The sequence below is a fragment of the Melozone crissalis genome, unplaced genomic scaffold (genome assembly GCF_028551555.1).
Source record: "Melozone crissalis strain CALT ecotype California unplaced genomic scaffold, PUWL_Pcris_2 ptg000107l_1, whole genome shotgun sequence".
Lineage (NCBI taxonomy): Eukaryota > Metazoa > Chordata > Aves > Passeriformes > Passerellidae > Melozone > Melozone crissalis.
In genome coordinates this window covers 5,002,980-5,021,671 of record NW_026535884.1, presented here as the reverse complement: position 1 = coordinate 5,021,671, position 18,692 = coordinate 5,002,980, and the positions used below count along the sequence as shown (strand labels likewise).

The window sequence follows — 18,692 nt, the reverse complement described above, 5'->3', positions numbered from 1 at the left end:
TTTATAAATAATTATAACTTAGAAATCACCGTAAGAAACATAAACTTTGTTTTCAAAAGCACCTGCTAAGCAAGTGAATTCAGTTGGCTGAAAGGATGCTTTCATTTGGAGTTCTTATCTGAAGAGTATATTCTTTAAATTACTGAATAGGTGGCTTGTCATGTCCAAACTCAAAGTGGCTTTTTGAAATTTATAATTAAAGTATAGATCATGGTTTTCTGCATATCTTGATTGAATAAGTTTTCTCTTTAATTCCTGCTTTTTCCAGTTTTTTTTCAGAAAGGTTCACACCAATGCATCTTGCCCACAATGTATTAATTACTTATTCCTGTCCAGTTAATTTATGACAGTTTTTGCAGTGAGTGGGAAAAAGCTTCTGCAGTGTAATACATGAAAGCTGAGCTATAGATCTGAGAGTGTTTTGTGTGTCAGTAGTTCTTGTGCTCATTCTTGTACGGACTTTTCAAACATAACAAATATAAACAACGTTGGCAGCTGCTGCCTTGGGTTATTGAGCTGAAAAAAGAAGCTGTTCTGTGCCTAAAGACTCCCTGAGCATTGTGCTTTTTCTGGTTTAGCTTTTGTTTGTTTGAGGGATTTTTTGTTTTGTTTTGGTTTTTTGGTTGGTTGGTTTGTTTGTTTTGCATCTTTTTTGGTGGAAGTGATTTGATAATCTGGCCTGTAAATGCTTGTAAATAATGCATAAATAAAAATGAATGAAATTGAAGCAGAGATTCAAGCCACAAGACAGCATTGAGATACTAATCACTAGCAAGGAGCCCAGCAGGCTTTTTCTTTTAAAAATCTAAATATGTGTGTAAAACATGAAACAAATAAAACAAGGAAGTAAGGAAGTACCCTACTTGGAATATGTGTTGCAATTAATTGTGCACTAGATGAATGAAAATAGGGTTTAGCATCTTGTATGTGCAAGTGACAGAGCAAACCAAAGTTCTCAAAGTACAGCTCATCTGTGATTCTTGTGTGTTGTGGTTTGTCCTAAAGGACCCCAGTGCAAAGGTGCCCCTGCACAGCCCAGGGTAGCTTGGAAGGGCTGAGTGCACCTGAATCCTCCCACAGCACTGGCAATTACCTGTGGGGATTTTAGCTCAGCAATAGTTCTGTGTTTCAGTAATGCTGGCAGGTTCCTCTGTGGCTGCTGAAGGTATTGGATGTTTAATAAAAATAGGCCTAGTGGAGTGGTCCCATCTGCCAGTGACAATAATCCCATCTGCTGCTGTGGACATATGGCTGTCAGCTTCTCATCCAGGCATCCTTGGCATCACAAAACCTTGGTAAGACATTCTGGAGTTAATTTGTAGAGGTTGTAGGGAAAAAAAAAAGTGTATTTCTTCTAATATTGTTTTGTTCTTTGGGTTTTTTTTTCTCCCTAAGGTGTATAAACTTCTGACCTAGACTTAGGTGTTTAAATTAAAAACAAAAAACAACCCAAAAAACCTAATACAGAAACATCTAATTTTAATTTCTCCTTTGTTTTGGCTTTTTCTTTCCTTTTCTTCTTTTCTTTTAAGATATGTGCTGCTTTATGCAGTTGTTCTGGGGCAAATTAGAAATGGGTGGGAAAGCAGGACTGCACTTTAAAGGCTTTTGATTTATTGCATGTTTGCCTACATTAGTAGTACTTGAAATGTAATACAAAAGTCAAAACTATTGAAAGGTTCATGGAATAAGGTAACCTCATCAATAATTCAGCTGTCTCTTTTATTGATATACTTTTGACTTGCAATCTGTCTTATGAAAACAATAATTTTAGATATCTCAAAAAATAAGCATATTGCCTTTCTGATGCCTTGTGCCTGCCAAAAAGCATTGGTTCTTAAAGCATACAGCCTGGTGTTCTTGGTTTGCTTGTTTGGTTTATTTTTCTCCTAAGTGTTTCTAGTGTTTTCTACTGGTGTCTTGCACGATGAGGCTGTCTTGGGCAAATAAACAGCATTGCAGGAATGTCACTTCACCCCTTCCCTGGTTTTTCTGGTCTGTAAATCCCTGTTAGTGGTGCAAGCTAAATGAATGCTTGTCAATATGAAAATACTGCCCTGCATTCATGGTGGGGGTGTTATCAAACCAGGCTGTTTGTGGGGAGATAGATGGTGTCACATGGAGGGCACCTGAATGCTCTTGTGGTCGAGGTTTGAAAGACAAGTCCAAGAGGTCACAACAGCAGAGGTTACCCAAACTCTTCTGATGACTGTCCTCTTACCAATATGAGCATTAGAGTTCTCTGTGTTTTGGGGCATTAGGGATTTCTGTGTCCACAAGTCTGTCTTAGTCACTGTCTCTGAATGCCCTGCAGTATTGACAGCTCATATGTTTTGTACATGCCTGGAATATTTCTTTGGAGAAGAAATAAAAATGTGGATTTTTTTTGGTGCTTGATTTTCCTTCTAAAGCCTTTCTCATGATTGAATAAAAATAGCTTGAAGTGTTAATTCTGCACTGTTAAAAAAAATTAGAGGATGACTTTGGGGAGCTAGGGGAAGATGAACATTTAATCATCCTTAAATGCTAGAGATGCAAATGCTGGTTCTGGAGTGAGACTGTGGGATGATGACTAGGGTGTTCCAGCTGATGTTAAATGCAGTTAGACTACATTATGTTATGAAGGTGGTATGGAACCATAGCAGAGGGGTATTACTAATAAACCCTGAGTAGTGTCTGTCAGTGGTGATTCTCCATGTAGAATGCTTCCCCTTCAGAATTAGTGCTCACTGACACAGAACTAGGCCTCCAGAGGGGATTCTTTTTATCCAGTGCTTAAATAAACTGCCACATTTTAGTATGCAAGTAGAAGTAAAGAGAATGTAAATTGTAAATAGGAAATACTTTAAGAATTGGATATTTTCATTCACTACACAAATTCTTCCAGAGACATCCACTGTTAAGAACTGACCAAACTGACTTAAGTAGTGAACTGAAAAAGACCTGGCTCCCCAAGATTCCAGTGCTCCGTGGTGTTCTCTCAGTGTGTTGCTGGCATGTGTCTGAAGGTTAAAATGGTCTTAGGAGAGGCCCAGTTTGGCTCTTTGCGATGTCAAGTCAGAGAAGTGAAGGGAGATACTGTTTTACCTGGCCTGAGGCAGAAACCATGAGCCCAGAACTGAGCTGGAGCCTGCCCCAGCCCCACACACAGCCCTGACACGCTGCCTGTGCTCTGGGACATTGCCAGGTCATCCATTGGCAGTGCAGGTTTGGGGATGGCCCAGCCCCACACACAGCCCTGACACGCTGCCTGTGCTCTGGGACATTGCCAGGTCATCCATTGGCAGTGCAGGTTTGGGGATGGCCCAGCCCCACACACAGCCCTGACACGCTGCCTGTGCTCTGGGACATTGCCAGGTCATCCATTGGCAGTGCAGGTTTGGGGATGGCCCAGCCCCACACACAGCCCTGACACGCTGCCTGTGCTCTGGGACATTCCCAGGTCATCCATTGGCAGTGCAGCTTTGGGGATGGCCCAGCCCCACACACAGCCCTGACACGCTGCCTGTGCTCTGGGACATTGCCAGGTCATCCATTGGCAGTGCAGGTTTGGGGATGGCCCAGCCCCACACACAGCCCTGACACGCTGCCTGTGCTCTGGGACATTGCCAGGTCATCCATTGGCAGTGCAGGTTTGGGGATGGCCCAGCCCCACACACAGCCCTGACACGCTGCCCGTGCTCTGGGACATTCCCAGGTCATCCATTGGCAGTGCAGGTTTGGGGATGGCCCAGCCCCACACACAGCCCTGACACGCTGCCCGTGCTCTGGGACATTGCCAGGTCATCCATTGGCAGTGCAGGTTTGGGGATGGCCCAGCCCCACACACAGCCCTGACACGCTGCCCGTGCTCTGGGACATTCCCAGGTCATCCATTGGCAGTGCAGGTTTGGGGATGGCCCAGCCCCACACACAGCCCTGACACGCTGCCTGTGCTCTGGGACATTGCCAGGTCATCCATTGGCAGTGCAGGTTTGGGGATGGCCCAGCCCCACACACAGCCCTGACACGCTGCCTGTGCTCTGGGACATTGCCAGGTCATCCATTGGCAGTGCAGGTTTGGGGATGGCTGTGGGTGAGCTCTTCAGCCAGGGAGAGCAGTCTGCTTCGGCTGCCTCCTGCCTGCTGCAGAGCCTGCTGGCGTGCTGTTCTCCAAGAACACCAGCTGGAGAGCTGTATTTATAGCTCCTGGATCTGCGAGAGCAGCTGAGGATGAGAGCGGCTTTCCAGCAGCTTCTGTGAGGAGCGGGGCCTTGCCCTGGTGCTGCCCTCCCCCAGCCAACCTTTCTCCCAGTGCACGGCTGAAATTCCTCAGCGGGGAGAGAATCCGCTTGAATTCCAAATGAGCTGTTCTTAGCTTCTGCTTGGTTTCCTTCCCTTTTAATGATTTGAAAAATGCAAACAATGCTTTGAAAAGCAAGCACTGCTTCATGAGCTGGAAGTGTCCATTTCCCTTCATTTATCTCTTATAATAACAGCCCTGAAAGTCTGTCTTATAAAAGCACTATGGCCATAGATCTGATTGCAGCGTTTGCCTAGGAAAGAAGGCTGTATTAAACGTGTCTTTGTGGTGTTATTCACGTTCCAGCAAATAAAGAATGCCTGCTCCACCCTGCTCTCTGTGAGGAACATGTTCCCATTGTTGTCATTCTAGTCTACAGATGGTGCAGATATATTTTCCAGACCCATGTTTTTTAAGAGACTCTGTATTTAATGTTAGTTTGGTCTTGTGGAATCAATTCCGAAAGCCCCAGATGTTTTTCATTGGATAAATTGTTTATTCAAACATAATAAAACTACTGCTTATATTGATCCAAATAGAGTTTGAAGAAGGAATAGAAATTATTTTGTATTTTTCTTCCATAAGCTGCCCCTTCCGAAGTTCTGTTGAGACCAGAATGATTTTTGAAAATGTCTGCCTATCCTTTACTAATGATTAAGGAGAACAAAAGTGAAGACACTGCTTTTCTTGCTAGCTGTTATCTCTGAGTGGTGGCATTTGGTTGGAATGTGTGCTTGAGCTAGAATAATGCTGCCACAGGGAGAATTGTTGAGGCTGGTGTGAAGCCTCTGTTGGTGAGAAGAAACCTAATTTTATTTCATATGTAGAAATGCAAGAGGTTTTGTGCCCTCAGCATTGCCTGTTATGGTAGCAATATGGGCATGGCAGATGTTACTGACAAAGCAGGCTGTGTTGCACAGATCTGGGAAGGTCGGTTTTTCCAGTTCCATACTCGACTTTCGTCATAATTGGGTTTCATTTCTGATGAGGAATTGTTTGTTTTTAAAACCCCTCAGTGTGTCTGTCCCTTCACCCCCCTTGCCAGCACAGCCTGTGTCCCAGCTAATCCCAGGATGAAGCACAGGTTAATTCTGGCTGCTGGTGTTTATCTGAAGGGCAGCTGCAGGCAGGCGGCTCTGTGGAGCACCCACGGTGGGTGACTAATGCCAGGCATGGCATGGAGCCCTGCAGAGTGGCTCTGGCTCTGGGCTCTGGCACAGGCGGGGCAACCCTCTGACGTGACTTTAAATGCAGGGAGGGCAAGAGAATAATTTCAGCTCTTGCCTCTCGAGTGCTCTGCACTCTGTCTCGCTGTTCCAAGAGCTCATTAGAAGGAGCTGTGTGTGCTGGGCATCCCCACAGACTGAACTGCAGATCATTTCTGATCTGATGAATCTGTGACATGCTGAGGAGCAGCACTGACTGGGACGAGAGCAGAGCAGGCTTGGATTGCAAATTCAGTGTCATAATCTGATACCAGTTTGGAGAGGTTAAGAAGCACTTCTAGTCATTCTTTGTGCCTGCAAAAATATTTATGTGACTGAGTAGATGGGAATGGAATGAGGGGGCTGATCTTGGCTAAGTTTCCTTGCTTTTGTGGATTTTTTTTCTCCCCTTTGTAGGCTTCCCACTGTCTGTTTACTTGGTTAGTTTTAAGGGAGACTGGAAGTGTAAGTCCAGAAATGAAGGCTCGAAGTGGGAATGTGTTTGTGTGTGTTCAGAAAGGAGTGAGAAGACAGAATGCTGCTTCCAGCTGAAAATACCCCAGAAGATTTTAACTTTGCATAAGCTCTCAGCTGTGCTCCACACTCTGGTTATAACTGTAAAACAAAGTGCTATTTGACCTGAGCTTTTTGAATTTCAGCTTCAGAAATGAAAACTGGATTATAAGGCAAAAGATTTGGATGTCCAAAATGACAATAGGAATGCAATATAATACATACTATGAAATATATGGGTACTATTTCAATAGTGGTCTTTCAAGTATTGCTACAGTGTTTGCTAAAAAACTAGGGATGAATTTGAGCTCATAGATTTGAAAGGTTGAAAGTAGATGTTATTTTTGTGCTGGCTGATAAAGCAGATGGTGGATGGTATATAAAATGTTAATTAAGGAACAAGTGGGATGGACTGTGGAAATAAAAATGCCAAAAGATGAAGTTGCCTGTTTAAGTAAGGGTATGTTAAAATCCAAATGTTTTGTGGAGATTGGTCTGTTACTGTTGGCAGAGCATATCTGAAAGTATAATTCTTTCATTTATTGTGTTCCTGCTTTCTCCTTTTGTTCCTCTGTACTGCTCCTACCATGTACTTGTCCTGTACAAGGCCAAATCAGTCTTTGGGTCTTATATAATACTCAAAAAAAAGAGATTATTTGGTGTGAAGAAATTTCTTTTAAAACCACGTGTTTCTTTCCCTTTTGGTCAGTGAGATAGGAAATGTTTGTGGTTACAGGTATCAAAAAGTCCACCACACTTAAACAGCTAAGCAGCTACAAAGAATTGTTTAAATTGCTTGAGCTCCAGAGAATATGTGAATTACTCCTGCTTAGAGGAACTTTGGATGGTGTGAAGCAGCTCAGCTTGGCTCACTGTACAGCTGTAAGGGGAAACTAAGCCTTTAAAATGCAGGCTGTGTCTCTGGGTGGGCATGGTGCTGGGTACCAAATCAGCTGCTTCACATGGGTACTGCTGCACAGGGTTCACACAGATTTATTTATCTCAATTTATGATGTGTAATTACTTTATTTGTGTACAAAGGTAGAAAACAGATCTATTAAGGAGAAGCTTATTATTCAAAATTTCCAGAAATTCATTATTCAAATAAAGAAAAGTAATAATATGGGCATTTATCTCTCTCAACCAAACCAATGATTTGTAGAAAATATTTTAATCCCATGAACATTCTCTTGCCTTTTTTTTGGCCTTCCATTCCAAAGGTCAGTGATGGGCATTAACCCCCACTGTGGTTGCTGCTTTGATCCCAGAAGGTTTCAGGCGCTGCAGCAGAGAAATGTTATCCTCAGCTTGTTCCATCCTTCTCACCTGGGGGTTCCAGGTGTGACCTGTTTCAGTAGCAGTGGTGTGGCAGACAGTGGCTCTGTGAATTATCCCTTCCAGTGTCTCTCTGGTGCAGAAAGCTGAGCTTGTGGAAAGCTAGAAGATACCTCATGAGCTAATAAATAAATTGGCTCTTGGTGAAGCAAGGGGCCTGAAAGAGGGATTTGCTCAGAAACTGGCTAACTCCAGCGTTCAGAGCTGCTCCGGTGCCATGCTGCTGGTAATTATAGCTGCAGCACAAAGCAGCAGTGTCAGTTTGCAAACAGAAGAGTTAATTGCCACATTGGACCTTTGAAATAGCAGATAAACAAATTTCTTCTGTAAGATAAAAAGACTATTAATGCGTTCCTGCTGTGATCGTCTGCCTTATTGCCTTTCTCATTTCCTGAGGCTCTGTAATTAAACCATTAGTGTGTGGACCGTGTGGTGAGGCTGCTGTGGGGAGAGGAGATAGATGACGACCTATTTCATGATTCACTAAGATAATTCATCTTGGCCTTGCATGGTTTCAAAAACCAAACAAAGTAACTGAAAAGCTGTTAGTATTCTTGTGGATGTTGGAGACACTGAGAACAGTCCTCTTTCTGTTTTAATTGTATTTGTTTCCGTGGTCAGCAGAAAATACAGCAGGTTGAGAAACATGGTACATAAAGTCAGTGTTGCCAACTCAGTCTAATTTATGCATCCCCATTTCTTTTTTCCCAATTTGGCACATGAACTTTTAGAATAAAGCTTACCTGTACTAGATGAAGGCTTTTAATTTCTTCAGAAATATCCATTAACTTTCATTAAAAGTAGCTAGATTTCTTGGGTTTTCTTGTACCTCTGAGGATGATGCCTGGTGCAATAGCTAACTTCAAGTGAAGTCATTATTTCTGTTTGAATTCTTGGTTTCTTAGCTGTCTCACCATCTTCCAGGTGTTTTAATCACATCATTGCCTGCCTGATCACTGGTTTTAAACCTAGACTACATCAGGCATCATTAATGCTGGCAGCACCCACCTGCTGATCCGTGCCCCAAGTGAAGAGGTTTCAGTCCAGCTGAAATCCATTGAGATTGTAATCTTCGATTTTCTCATCCAGTCAGCTCTGCTGGATTCATTTGTAGACTGAGAATTGTGAAAATGGAGGATGCAGCCTGTGTGCAAGAAACAGAAATAGGGATGAACTGACTTCAGGCTGAGAGCAAAGGCTGTGTCTGGATCCCAGTGGCAAGGGGCAGCCTGCAGAGTTCCTGGCAGCTGGGAGGCTTGCTCTGACCCTTTCCTGCTGCAGTGGAAGGTTTTGGCCAGGCAGCTGCATTCCCAACCTCTGACAGAGCTGCTCTCTTGCACATTAAACTCCTTTTCCTGGTACACTTCTCCAGATATGCTTTGCAAAAGCATCCATCCTAAAAAGTGATTTTCAAAGTAGTGAGCTGGACATGGAAGTTAGTGTGAAGGGCTGAGGAAAGCCTGTCTAAGAAAACAACAATAATAATAACAACAGTGGTTTAAAAAGAGAAAAAAATGGAGCTGAATGGAATGACTTGCATAAATCACAGAGCCTGAACTTTACTGTTCTCCAATGTGGTGGATCAAATTTAGGCTGGAGCAAGAAAGGGGAACTAATGGCAAGTTTGTGGTGCCTTTTCAGACACTAAAGTGGAGATTCTATTATTTGTACTGCTTTTTTGGGTAGGGACTTTCAGATCCAAGGCATTACATCTCCCTTACCTTTTGGAGCTTTGATATTAAATTTTTAAATGAGAAATTGTTGAGTTGTAGCAGTGTGGAATGCCCTGCAAGGAGAGAACTAATTTCAGTTTGGGGCAGGGAGTTGTCTTTGGGGTTTGTTTTTGTTCTCCTTAGGACTGGTGGAATAGTGATAGTGGAGCTGTTCAGGCAAAGCTGGTAAGGGGAGGCTAAAGCCGTGGATGATTGCTTAGGTTACAGTTTGTTCTGTGTTGATGCCTGTGTTGCTATCCAAAGCCACAAGCATTTTTGGCAATTTGATACTGTGCTGGTGCATATAATTCATTGGCTTTGCATGTCTGTCGGGTTTTTTAAGGCAAGAATGTCAGCACAAGGTGCATCCAAGTGAAACGGAGTTGGCCAGGAGAAGTAGAGTAGCAACTGTTGCTATTTGCAATCCAGCCAGTGATCTTTTCTCCACACTGTCGTTTTGGACAACAGCCCTGCTCAGGAGCACAGCATCTGGTAGAGGAATGATTTGATTTTAATGGGGATTCTGTAACCACATTTTCAGAGATTTCAGTGAAACAAGATGCTAAGTTCATGTTTGAAATGGTAAGAGCTGTGGCTGATATAATTTTTATTCATCACAGAAGGAAAGGGAGAAGCCCCAATCTCCCAAAGCATAAACTAACTGGAAGAATATGTGAGAAAAAAGCATCTTCTTTCTAGGATGTCTGGTATCAGGATGTAAATCATCCCCAGGAAGACTGCTGACACCTTTATATGGCTTATTTCCTTGTGGACTTTATTTGCACACATCACAGTTAGTGTCTCGCTCCCAGGGGCAAATTGCTGCTTTAGGTGCAGGGGCAGATGTGTAAATCCAGGGTGGTTTACCTAATTCCCTCAGGACTGTGCTTTTATGCAGTCCTACTTACAGAGATTACAGAGATGTTGAGAACAGCTGCTGGAAATAATATATTGAAGCATTTCCACCACTGTAGTATCGAAAAGAAGGAAGCAGTAGAGTCACTTCTGCAGCAAGGACTGTGCTTATAAATTACCTTCCTTGGAATACAGAAACTACAGGCATTGTGTGTGCCACTGCAGTGAGAGCTGCATCCATTGTGTATTGCTCCCCTGCAGGCAAAGGTTATACCAAGCAGTTTTGTTGCTGGGAAGGAAAAAACCCTCAAGTACTAAACCCACCAACCTAAAGGTATCTGGAAAAGCCTTTGTTGATTGTGTGGAATGCACAGAATTCTGTTAAGCAACAGCATATTTCTCCTAGGAATTTTTTTCTTGTCTTATTTAAAATGAGTCCTACAGAAATAGTAGTATTAGGAAGCAGTGAGTCTGTTACTACAGTCTTCCTACTCGTATGCCATGTGGCAGCTTTGAATACTCAGATTCACAGTGTGGGTCAGTCAGTTTATTAATTATGCTCCTAAGTGTCAAGTTAGCTAAGAGTTTGAATTTTATTCCTGTAGGTATTATCAACCCAAAGAATCCTAAGGAAGCACCAAAGTCCTTCAGCTTTGACTACTCTTACTGGTCCCACACATCGGTAAGTGCTTTTACAAGACAGCCTGGTTGTGTTGTTGTTTGGTTTGATTTAACATTCTCTTCTGATCATGAACCCCTGTCAGATGTTTCTGCAGTCTTTCTCACCCACATTCAGGTTAAAAGCTTGTCACTGTATGTTGTGTTTCCCTGTTTGGGTGAGAGCAGAAAGCTAAAACAACTTGTACATATTTGGAAGATTACTGAAAATATTCTCCAGCAATGTTCTGTTCTAAATATTTTAAGGATACACGTGTGCCACGGTAATTCATTTTTCCTCTTGGACAAATGACAGTTGCTCGAGTCCTTACAGTTCAAGGGGATACATGGTCTGGGTTTTGTTGGCATATGTGGAAAAGGCAGCACAGTGACCCACGTTTCCAATAGCTGCAAAAGCAATAAATTCTCATCCAGCTCCTGTGCCCCACCCTTCTGTGAGTCGGTGCTAAGCTCTCAGTAACTTCCAGTAATTGTTCTCCAGCAGAACTGTGTTGTTCTGCCACCTCCTCCTCCCCTGCCTTGTTTTCTGAAAGATGTACAAAGAAGGGATAATGCATATCTCTAAGATTAATTCTAGTAACTTAGGTGGTGAAATAAGATTTAATATTTCTGAGGAAATTTGTGGTCAATGAGACTGTTTTCACAATAAAATACTCGCCTCTCTTACTGAGTTTTCCAGAGCAGCCGTGAAAGTTGATTATAGCCCAGTCACAGGAACATTATGAACAGAATGCATGAAAACTAGCAGATAAGCAGCATCAAGGAACAGAAGAGCTCTGATAAAATCTTGACCCCGACGTTAGAATGTTAGCACAGCTAAATTTGTCCTGATTTCAGGAGCAGGTAATGTTAAAATGCAATGTTTCAGGAAGCAAGAGAATGCTAGATTAAGAATAAGATACACTCACAAACAATGCAGTGACATTGTCATTGTTGTTCTTCTCCATCTTGTTCTGCCTTGGGAAAAACCTGTGTGTAAAAATGGCCTAATTTACCTCTTCCTGAGGGATTGACCCCCAAGATAAAACCAGTTGCTTTTTGAAATCTTACTCAATTGATAGAGAAGTCTGTATTGATGCTGTTTTGGTGTCTTTCCAGCCTGAAGATCCCTGCTTTGCATCTCAGAGCCGTGTGTACAATGATATTGGGAAGGAGATGCTCCAGCATGCCTTTGAGGGCTACAACGTGTGCATCTTTGCCTATGGCCAGACTGGAGCTGGCAAATCCTACACCATGATGGGCAAGCAGGAGGAGAGCCAAGCAGGCATCATTCCCCAGGTAGGAGTGAGCCCAGAAAGGGAATCTGGTTTTTATGGCACCTTCAGACACACACTTGTGTTTTGTATTGCAGTAAGAGTTAACAGAAATGAAGCTTACTGCTGATGTTACAGTACAGAATAATGATACTGCTGAAACCTAGAGCACTTGTTGAGATACTGGACAAAGTAAAGTTGATAGTGATGTAGGACTGAGATGAATTATCTTCCAGTGATGCTGTGTGTGCTGGATGCATTAGGGTGATTTTCTTTCACTGCCCTCATTCTAAAGCTGTTTCCATGACATGTCCTGATAGTTACTTGTTACTTCTCAGTAAAGACTCATTTCTGACTTGGGCTTAATTTCTTTCCAGCTATGTGAAGAGCTGTTTGAGAAAATCAATGACAACAGCAATGAGGAAATGTCATATTCTGTAGAGGTGAGTGTGGTGAGGTATCAAAGAATGTCTGTATGCTGGACATCAAACTGAGCTTAGGTGCTGGGTTATTGATGATGCACTAAGATGCTTATTTCTGATTAGTTCGGGGGTTTTAATTTTATTTTTTTAAGGCTTTTTGTCTTTTCTCTTTTGAGACAAATGTAAAAACCTTTGTGTGACTCCTTTTTTACCCTCAACAGAAAACCAGTGTTCCTTTACCTGTGTAGTAATCCTGAAAAAAAAGATGGGCTGAAAAATTTAAAGATGCATTTACAGATGGTTTTATTTTACTAATAGCTGGAAGACTGCATGTTTGTTGTCAAATACTATAGCCGTGATTTTTAAAATCAAAAGTTGCTTCTTCAGACAAGAAAGAAACTTTTTTTTTTCTTTCCTACGTTTGCTTTGGTGGTTCATGAGACATTCCTTGGAAGCAGACTCCTTTTACCATCTGTCTTGTTTGATGCCTGTGCTGTGTCATATTAAAGCTGTTAAGGTGATTGTGGACTCCAGTGTATAATTTTTCATTACACACCAGCATTTTCTGAAATGGTTGAAGGATCTATACATGGATGCAGGGCCAGCAGCTTATGTTAGAGGTGTGATGTAGGAGAATTTTGACTCTTGCCTTTGCCAGTGTTTAGGCTGTTAAATGACCCGAGACACCCTTCGCTTTCCTGTGGTAGGCTGGGGGAATTTCTGCTGCTGGCACTCTGAAATGCTGTGGAGGAGACCTTCAGAAATACTGAATTGTCTGTGAATATTCTGTTTTCAGGTGAGTTACATGGAGATTTACTGTGAGAGAGTCAGAGACTTGTTGAACCCGAAGAACAAAGGGAATTTGCGGGTGCGAGAACATCCTCTCCTTGGACCCTACGTGGAGGATCTGTCCAAGTTAGCAGTCACATCTTACACAGATATTGCAGACCTCATGGATGCTGGGAACAAAGCCAGGTTAGTGATGGGAGTGTGTTATATATTCTTAGCAGTGTTATGCATTAGCACTTTAAAAAACCTCTTGTAAGTGAGGAGTATTACTGAAATATGCACTGATCAATGCTGTTAAAAGCTGAAATTGCTTTGTGTGCTGAACTAGTCCTGCAAATCGATGTGTAGACATTTAAAGATTGCAAGGACTTGAGATAAAGTCTAAATAATTATCTGGCATTTACTTCTGCCTTTGCTATGTACTCTGTCACTATCCTAGTTTAAAAGCTTATGTGAATAGTCTCCTGTTTCCTCAATTCAGGTGGTCAGGACCAAAGCTGGCATTCCAGCTTCAGTTTCTGCTTCATTATTAGTTGTTTCCATGCAAGCTCTTGGCTTCATTCAACAATGAGTGAGAATGGACTCATTGGACTCATAAATGCTGCTCAGGTGTTCTTGGGTGTTTGCATGTAAGATGGACTACGGAGTACACAAACTGAGAAAGCTCTGTCTGAACTGTGATGAAGATGGGAATAATTCAGGAGTGAAAAAATGAAAGGGCTTGGGAATGATGCTAGGTGTGGCTGGGTCTTGGTTACAGGGCAGCACATCACCTGTGCAGCCTCTTGCTCTCATTCCTCTGCAGCTGCATTCAGCCCTGCAGGTAATTGTCCTTTTTTAAACATGCTCTGTTCATATTTCAGGACTGTGGCAGCCACCAACATGAATGAAACCAGCAGCCGCTCTCATGCTGTGTTTACAATTGTCTTTACTCAGAAGAAACATGACACAGAAACTGATCTTTCCACAGAGAAGGTGTGTTACAGATGAGTGGCTTTCTGACTGTTTTTCACCCATCTTCCGTGCAGTGACTTTGTAGTTCTGTCCTTGCTCTGGTTCACCAAGAACTCATTCTCCTGTTCATGTGCTTTCTGTGTTCAGGTCAGCAAGATCAGCCTGGTGGATCTGGCTGGGAGTGAGCGAGCTGACTCCACCGGTGCCAAGGGAACCCGGTTAAAGGTGCGGGGCTGGGGAGGCATCACAGGAGTCCTTGCTGGACAAATAATAAGTTACAACTGTGGGAGAAATAGTTGCAAACCTGAAGATCTGAAGAGATTCATGGTTGAAGAGTTTTAATTACTATATAACACTGGTTTCTCTTTTCTCAGGAAGGAGCAAATATCAACAAGTCTCTCACAACTCTGGGCAAAGTTATTTCAGCATTGGCTGAAGTGGTAAGTAGAGCCTTTCCTTCCCTGCAACAACCTTTGCATAGCTGGTCAAATGGAAACTGTAAAATCCGTGGAGCACAGCAGAATCATTTGCTGTTCTTGGCCTTGCATTCTCAGCCCTATTAGCTGTGTGTATTTTGATAGATGAATAGAGTTGATACTATTCTGTGGGTGTCACACAGGCTGTCAACAGATGGAAGCATTGGTTTGTTTAACTGTGAAGAAGCCTTGCAGAAGAAGCCTGTGAAGACCTGTTCACATAGCAAGATTTTAGACTTTCAGTGCAGTGCAGTAATTTTATTTTTATTTGAAAGAATAATTGTAGAAAACTTAACTGCAGCTTTGTTGTTAAAATTTGTAGAAATGTAAGTGCAATAACTTGATTCACTGGCTTTCTTTGCAATGGCAAGACTTAATAATGTCTTAAGTGAGCATATATTGATCCAAGCAAAATGTGGTGGGTTTAGAAAAGTACTTTGTCTTTTATTTTTGTATTCAGCTGCTATAAAAAAAAAACCCAAAGAAACAAAACAAATAAATGATTGTTGTTCCTTTTAAAAGTGAGTCAACACCTTGGACAGGTTGAATATGCTTAAGTATTTTTTAGATTTTTTTTCAATTGAAGTGTTTAATTCCATTAATTTGGCTTTTTAAGAAAAGGAAGTACTGTCTGACATGGAAACAATGTGTAAATCTCTGTTAAGAAGCTCATCCTTCTTCTTTTTCCTTTTTCCTTAATGCTTTCAATTTAGGATAACTGCACCAGCAAGGTAGGATGGTCTGTGTAGGAGTAGATGTTGGTTTCTTTGCCTAGTGTAAGGTTTGCTGCTCGGAATTGTGTTATAACACAGAATTTAAACGTCAGGAAGATGTTCACATCTTTCTTACACAGAAAATCCTTCCTATTTTCCATATTGTGTTGTTTCTTTGTAGAGCAAAAAGAAGAAGAAGACAGACTTTATACCCTACAGGGATTCTGTACTAACGTGGCTTCTTCGAGAAAATCTAGGTATGGCTGATTTGTCTGTGCCAGTATGAAAAGAAAGTATCACTGAATTGCCTGACTGCTTTTACTCACTTAAATTTGTATTGAGCATGAGGCTAAATATCTTTAGCATGCAAATCAGAGTCATCATAGTTCCACCTTACATTAATGCTATAACTCTCTCCTGTAGTTTTTGTATGTTTCTTAATACTGCAGAATTTAGTTGAATTCTATAATTTATTGAAAACATTGATATTTGGTAGATAGGTAGTGCCTAAAGTGTGTGCTGCAGTTCATCTAAAATCTTGCCATTCACTACAGGTGGTAACTCCAGAACTGCAATGGTCGCTGCTCTCAGTCCAGCAGACATAAACTATGATGAAACTTTGAGCACTCTAAGGTACTTTCTCTTCCTGTGGGATAGATATGGGTAACTGTTTGCTCTAAAGACCCAACTTTGTCCTTTAAACCTTTGGCTTATTGTGAGCTGAGCTTATCTGTGGGGAAGAGGACTCTACTGGCAAGAACTCAATTACCCTACAGAGGAAGCAGGGATTTATTGCCTCCTCTGCTGACATCCAAGTGAAATTACTTCTGTGCTGCTGCATCCCCGTGTTGAATAAAAGTTATATCTATTTAGTTCCATGTTTGTGGTAAGGTTTCATTGTTCTGTGTGCTTGCAGATATGCTGATCGTGCAAAGCAGATTAAATGCAATGCTGTTATCAACGAGGATCCCAACGCCAAGCTGGTGCGGGAGCTGAAGGAGGAGGTGACAAGGCTCAAGGATCTCCTGCGTGCTCAAGGCCTGGGAGATATTATTGACAGTAAGTGGATTAAACACACCTCACTGTCCTGGGCATGGCCTCTAGCAGAGGAGGGAGACCTGAGCCAGTGAGACAAAAGGATTTAAAACACAGACTTTAAATATAGGTGCTGATATTTAAGTTTTGAACATGGTTTTAGAAATGGCAGCCCTTTCTGTCTTCAAATGACCATCTTAGGTTTGTGTGTGGAATTCACAAGCCACCTTCAAACTCAAGGAAAAATACGGAGTTTGAATTTTCCTACTATTGTAGAAATGCTTTTGTGTAGTAGAACTTGCACATTCAGGAGTTGCTCTGCTGAGTTACGGAGAGCTTTTTGTCTGGCTGCCAATAAAAGAGCTGAGACACAGAAACTTAGTTCCATACTGAGGAAAAAAGGCCTCTTTTCTTCCTCCTCAGAGAGTCAAGGTTATTAGTTGATACCTGGCTTCAATGCCATCCTCACTCACAAAAGAAAACAATGGCCAATGTTAGACAGTGCCCTGAGTGACAAATCATTTGTCATCTTGAAGTAACTATGCAACAGCTGCTTGTGAATAACTAATGAATCCTTTTGGGAGATTTTGAGTTAGGTTGGCAGAGCTGTGTTGTACTGATTTGCTTTGCCAGCAACCTTTTAAAGCACTAGAACACACTTGTGCCCAATTTCCTTGTCCTCATTCCAAACAAGACAAATGAACTGAAATTTTAGCTGCTACATTCTTCTATAATATGAACAGTGATTTAATTCCTAGTGAAGGAAATGCCCATAAAAGCACAGAATGTATTCCAGTGGATTAAAAGCTTCTTTGACTAAAAGAATAATAAAGTGTTACTCCAGTTTCTGATTTTTCAGACCTTTTTGTTGGTGAAGCAGAAGTCCTGACTAAGTCACAGACTACTAAAGACATGCAACATGTATCTACCTCTTTGTTTGCTTGTTTTCAAGAGAATGAGGCCAGAAGACAATGAAATACAAGTGTTTTTCATGCTTGTTAGAGTCTGTGGGTTTTGGTTATTAATCCAAACTGAAAAAAAACAGTGTTACTGAGAACTGTGTTTTGTTTCTTTAAACATCAAGTAGTATTCTCTTCCCTTCCTATGGCACTAGTGAACCTTCAGTTTTGATCCTTCTTGTATTTTCCCTCCTGCTTCCTTTCAGTTGATCCAATGGGAGATGAATACTCTGGAAGTGGAGTCAAATGTGTGTATTGTGTGGTTCTCTTTTTAACCTGCTTTCTCTGGGTCAGCTTTTAACAGAGCTTTGCATGCCAGCATTTCTCATAGGGAAATCCCAGACAGAACACTCACTGGAATGCAGTGCAGGTTCATGAAAACCAGCCTCACCAACACTTCTTAGACTGAGTCCACAACAAAAAAAAATGCAGAGTTTAAAGTGCAACGTATGTTCATTGTTACTTTCTGGCAGAATACAGAAGGGAGAGTGGTAGTTCCCCAGTGTGTTCTCATGACAGCGCACAGTTTAGATTTGAACCAGAAAATCTTTCTCTCAAATCTTTCCCCAGTTACTCAGTTCCTGCTCACGTGGCTTCCTGGCATTTTAGCAGCTCTTTTCCACTTTGAAGTATTTGCTTTAAATGTTTCAGTTGATGAACTCAAGATGAAGTATTACCAGTTCCTCCTGGACACTGCAATGTATTTTGTATAATCCTTTAAAACAAAAAAAGAAAGAAGCCAGACATCTTATAATGATGAAGGTCTCTTTTTTTGAGGTTAAGTATAGTTGGTTGTAGTTGATTAACTTAACAGGGCTAAAACAAGTTAGCAAGGAGCATTTTATTTCCCTTGGTGTTTGCTTCTAAGGAAGGGGCATATATGTAGTCTATTGCGAGGGAAATGTACTCCATGTAAGTTTTGGGTTGGTAGGCTTTTTAAACTCTTTCAGTCAGTCTTTTTGACCCTCACTCAATATCAGCTGAAAGAGATCTGTCTGAAATTTCCTGAAGTTGAAGCTACTGGTGGTGTAAAGACTCATGCTGGCCTGTGTGACGTTCTGATGCTGCTGGCAGCGTGTGCACGTCGCGGTGTGAGAGCTGCGGCTGCAGGAGCAGCGTGCATGGTCCTGAGGGTTCTGCTTCTCACAGCCACTGTGGAGCTGCTGCAAGTGCCACTTCCTTTCTCTTCAGGAGTGCATGGCCTTTTGAGACTTCATCCCTGCTCTGTCATGCCTGCTTTCCTCATCCTGGCAGCATTCCCTTCCCTTAACCTGCTTCTCTGCTGTGAAACTCCCAGCCCTGCCTCCTGTATTTGCAGATGGTGGTTTTCAAACTGACTGGGGGCAGTCATCAGTTCCAGGAGGCTGAAACAGCAGGTTGAGCGTGGAGTGAACTAGGGCATAAGGCTGACAATGGCAGGATTGTTCAGGGGAAGAGTACAGGAGATGTAGGAGGACAGGGAAATTTATGCAATGTCTGGGGGAGCATCTCACTTTGTAAGTGTGATGCCC

The 18,692-nt window shown here is 42.1% G+C and overlaps 1 protein-coding gene across 7 annotated transcripts in view; it reads left to right on the top strand.

Moving 5' to 3' along the window:
* Positions 1–18,692, top strand: part of KIF1B (kinesin family member 1B) — a 75,456-nt gene that overhangs the window by 9,172 nt on the left and 47,592 nt on the right. For 2 of the 7 annotated variants that reach the window (XM_054291823.1, XM_054291820.1), the window contains exons 3-14: positions 10,508–10,584; positions 11,679–11,858; positions 12,211–12,276; positions 13,052–13,230; positions 13,908–14,019; positions 14,146–14,223; positions 14,373–14,438; positions 15,188–15,205; positions 15,369–15,444; positions 15,742–15,820; positions 16,104–16,246; positions 17,388–17,429. In XM_054291823.1, the coding sequence (XP_054147798.1) occupies positions 10,508–10,584; positions 11,679–11,858; positions 12,211–12,276; positions 13,052–13,230; positions 13,908–14,019; positions 14,146–14,223; positions 14,373–14,438; positions 15,188–15,205; positions 15,369–15,444; positions 15,742–15,820; positions 16,104–16,246; positions 17,388–17,429 (1,116 nt within the window). The remainder of the gene's footprint in view (positions 1–10,507; positions 10,585–11,678; positions 11,859–12,210; positions 12,277–13,051; positions 13,231–13,907; positions 14,020–14,145; positions 14,224–14,372; positions 14,439–15,187; positions 15,206–15,368; positions 15,445–15,741; positions 15,821–16,103; positions 16,247–17,387; positions 17,430–18,692) is intronic. The other 5 variants (XM_054291824.1, XM_054291822.1, XM_054291826.1 and 2 more) reach the window with 3 other exon arrangements.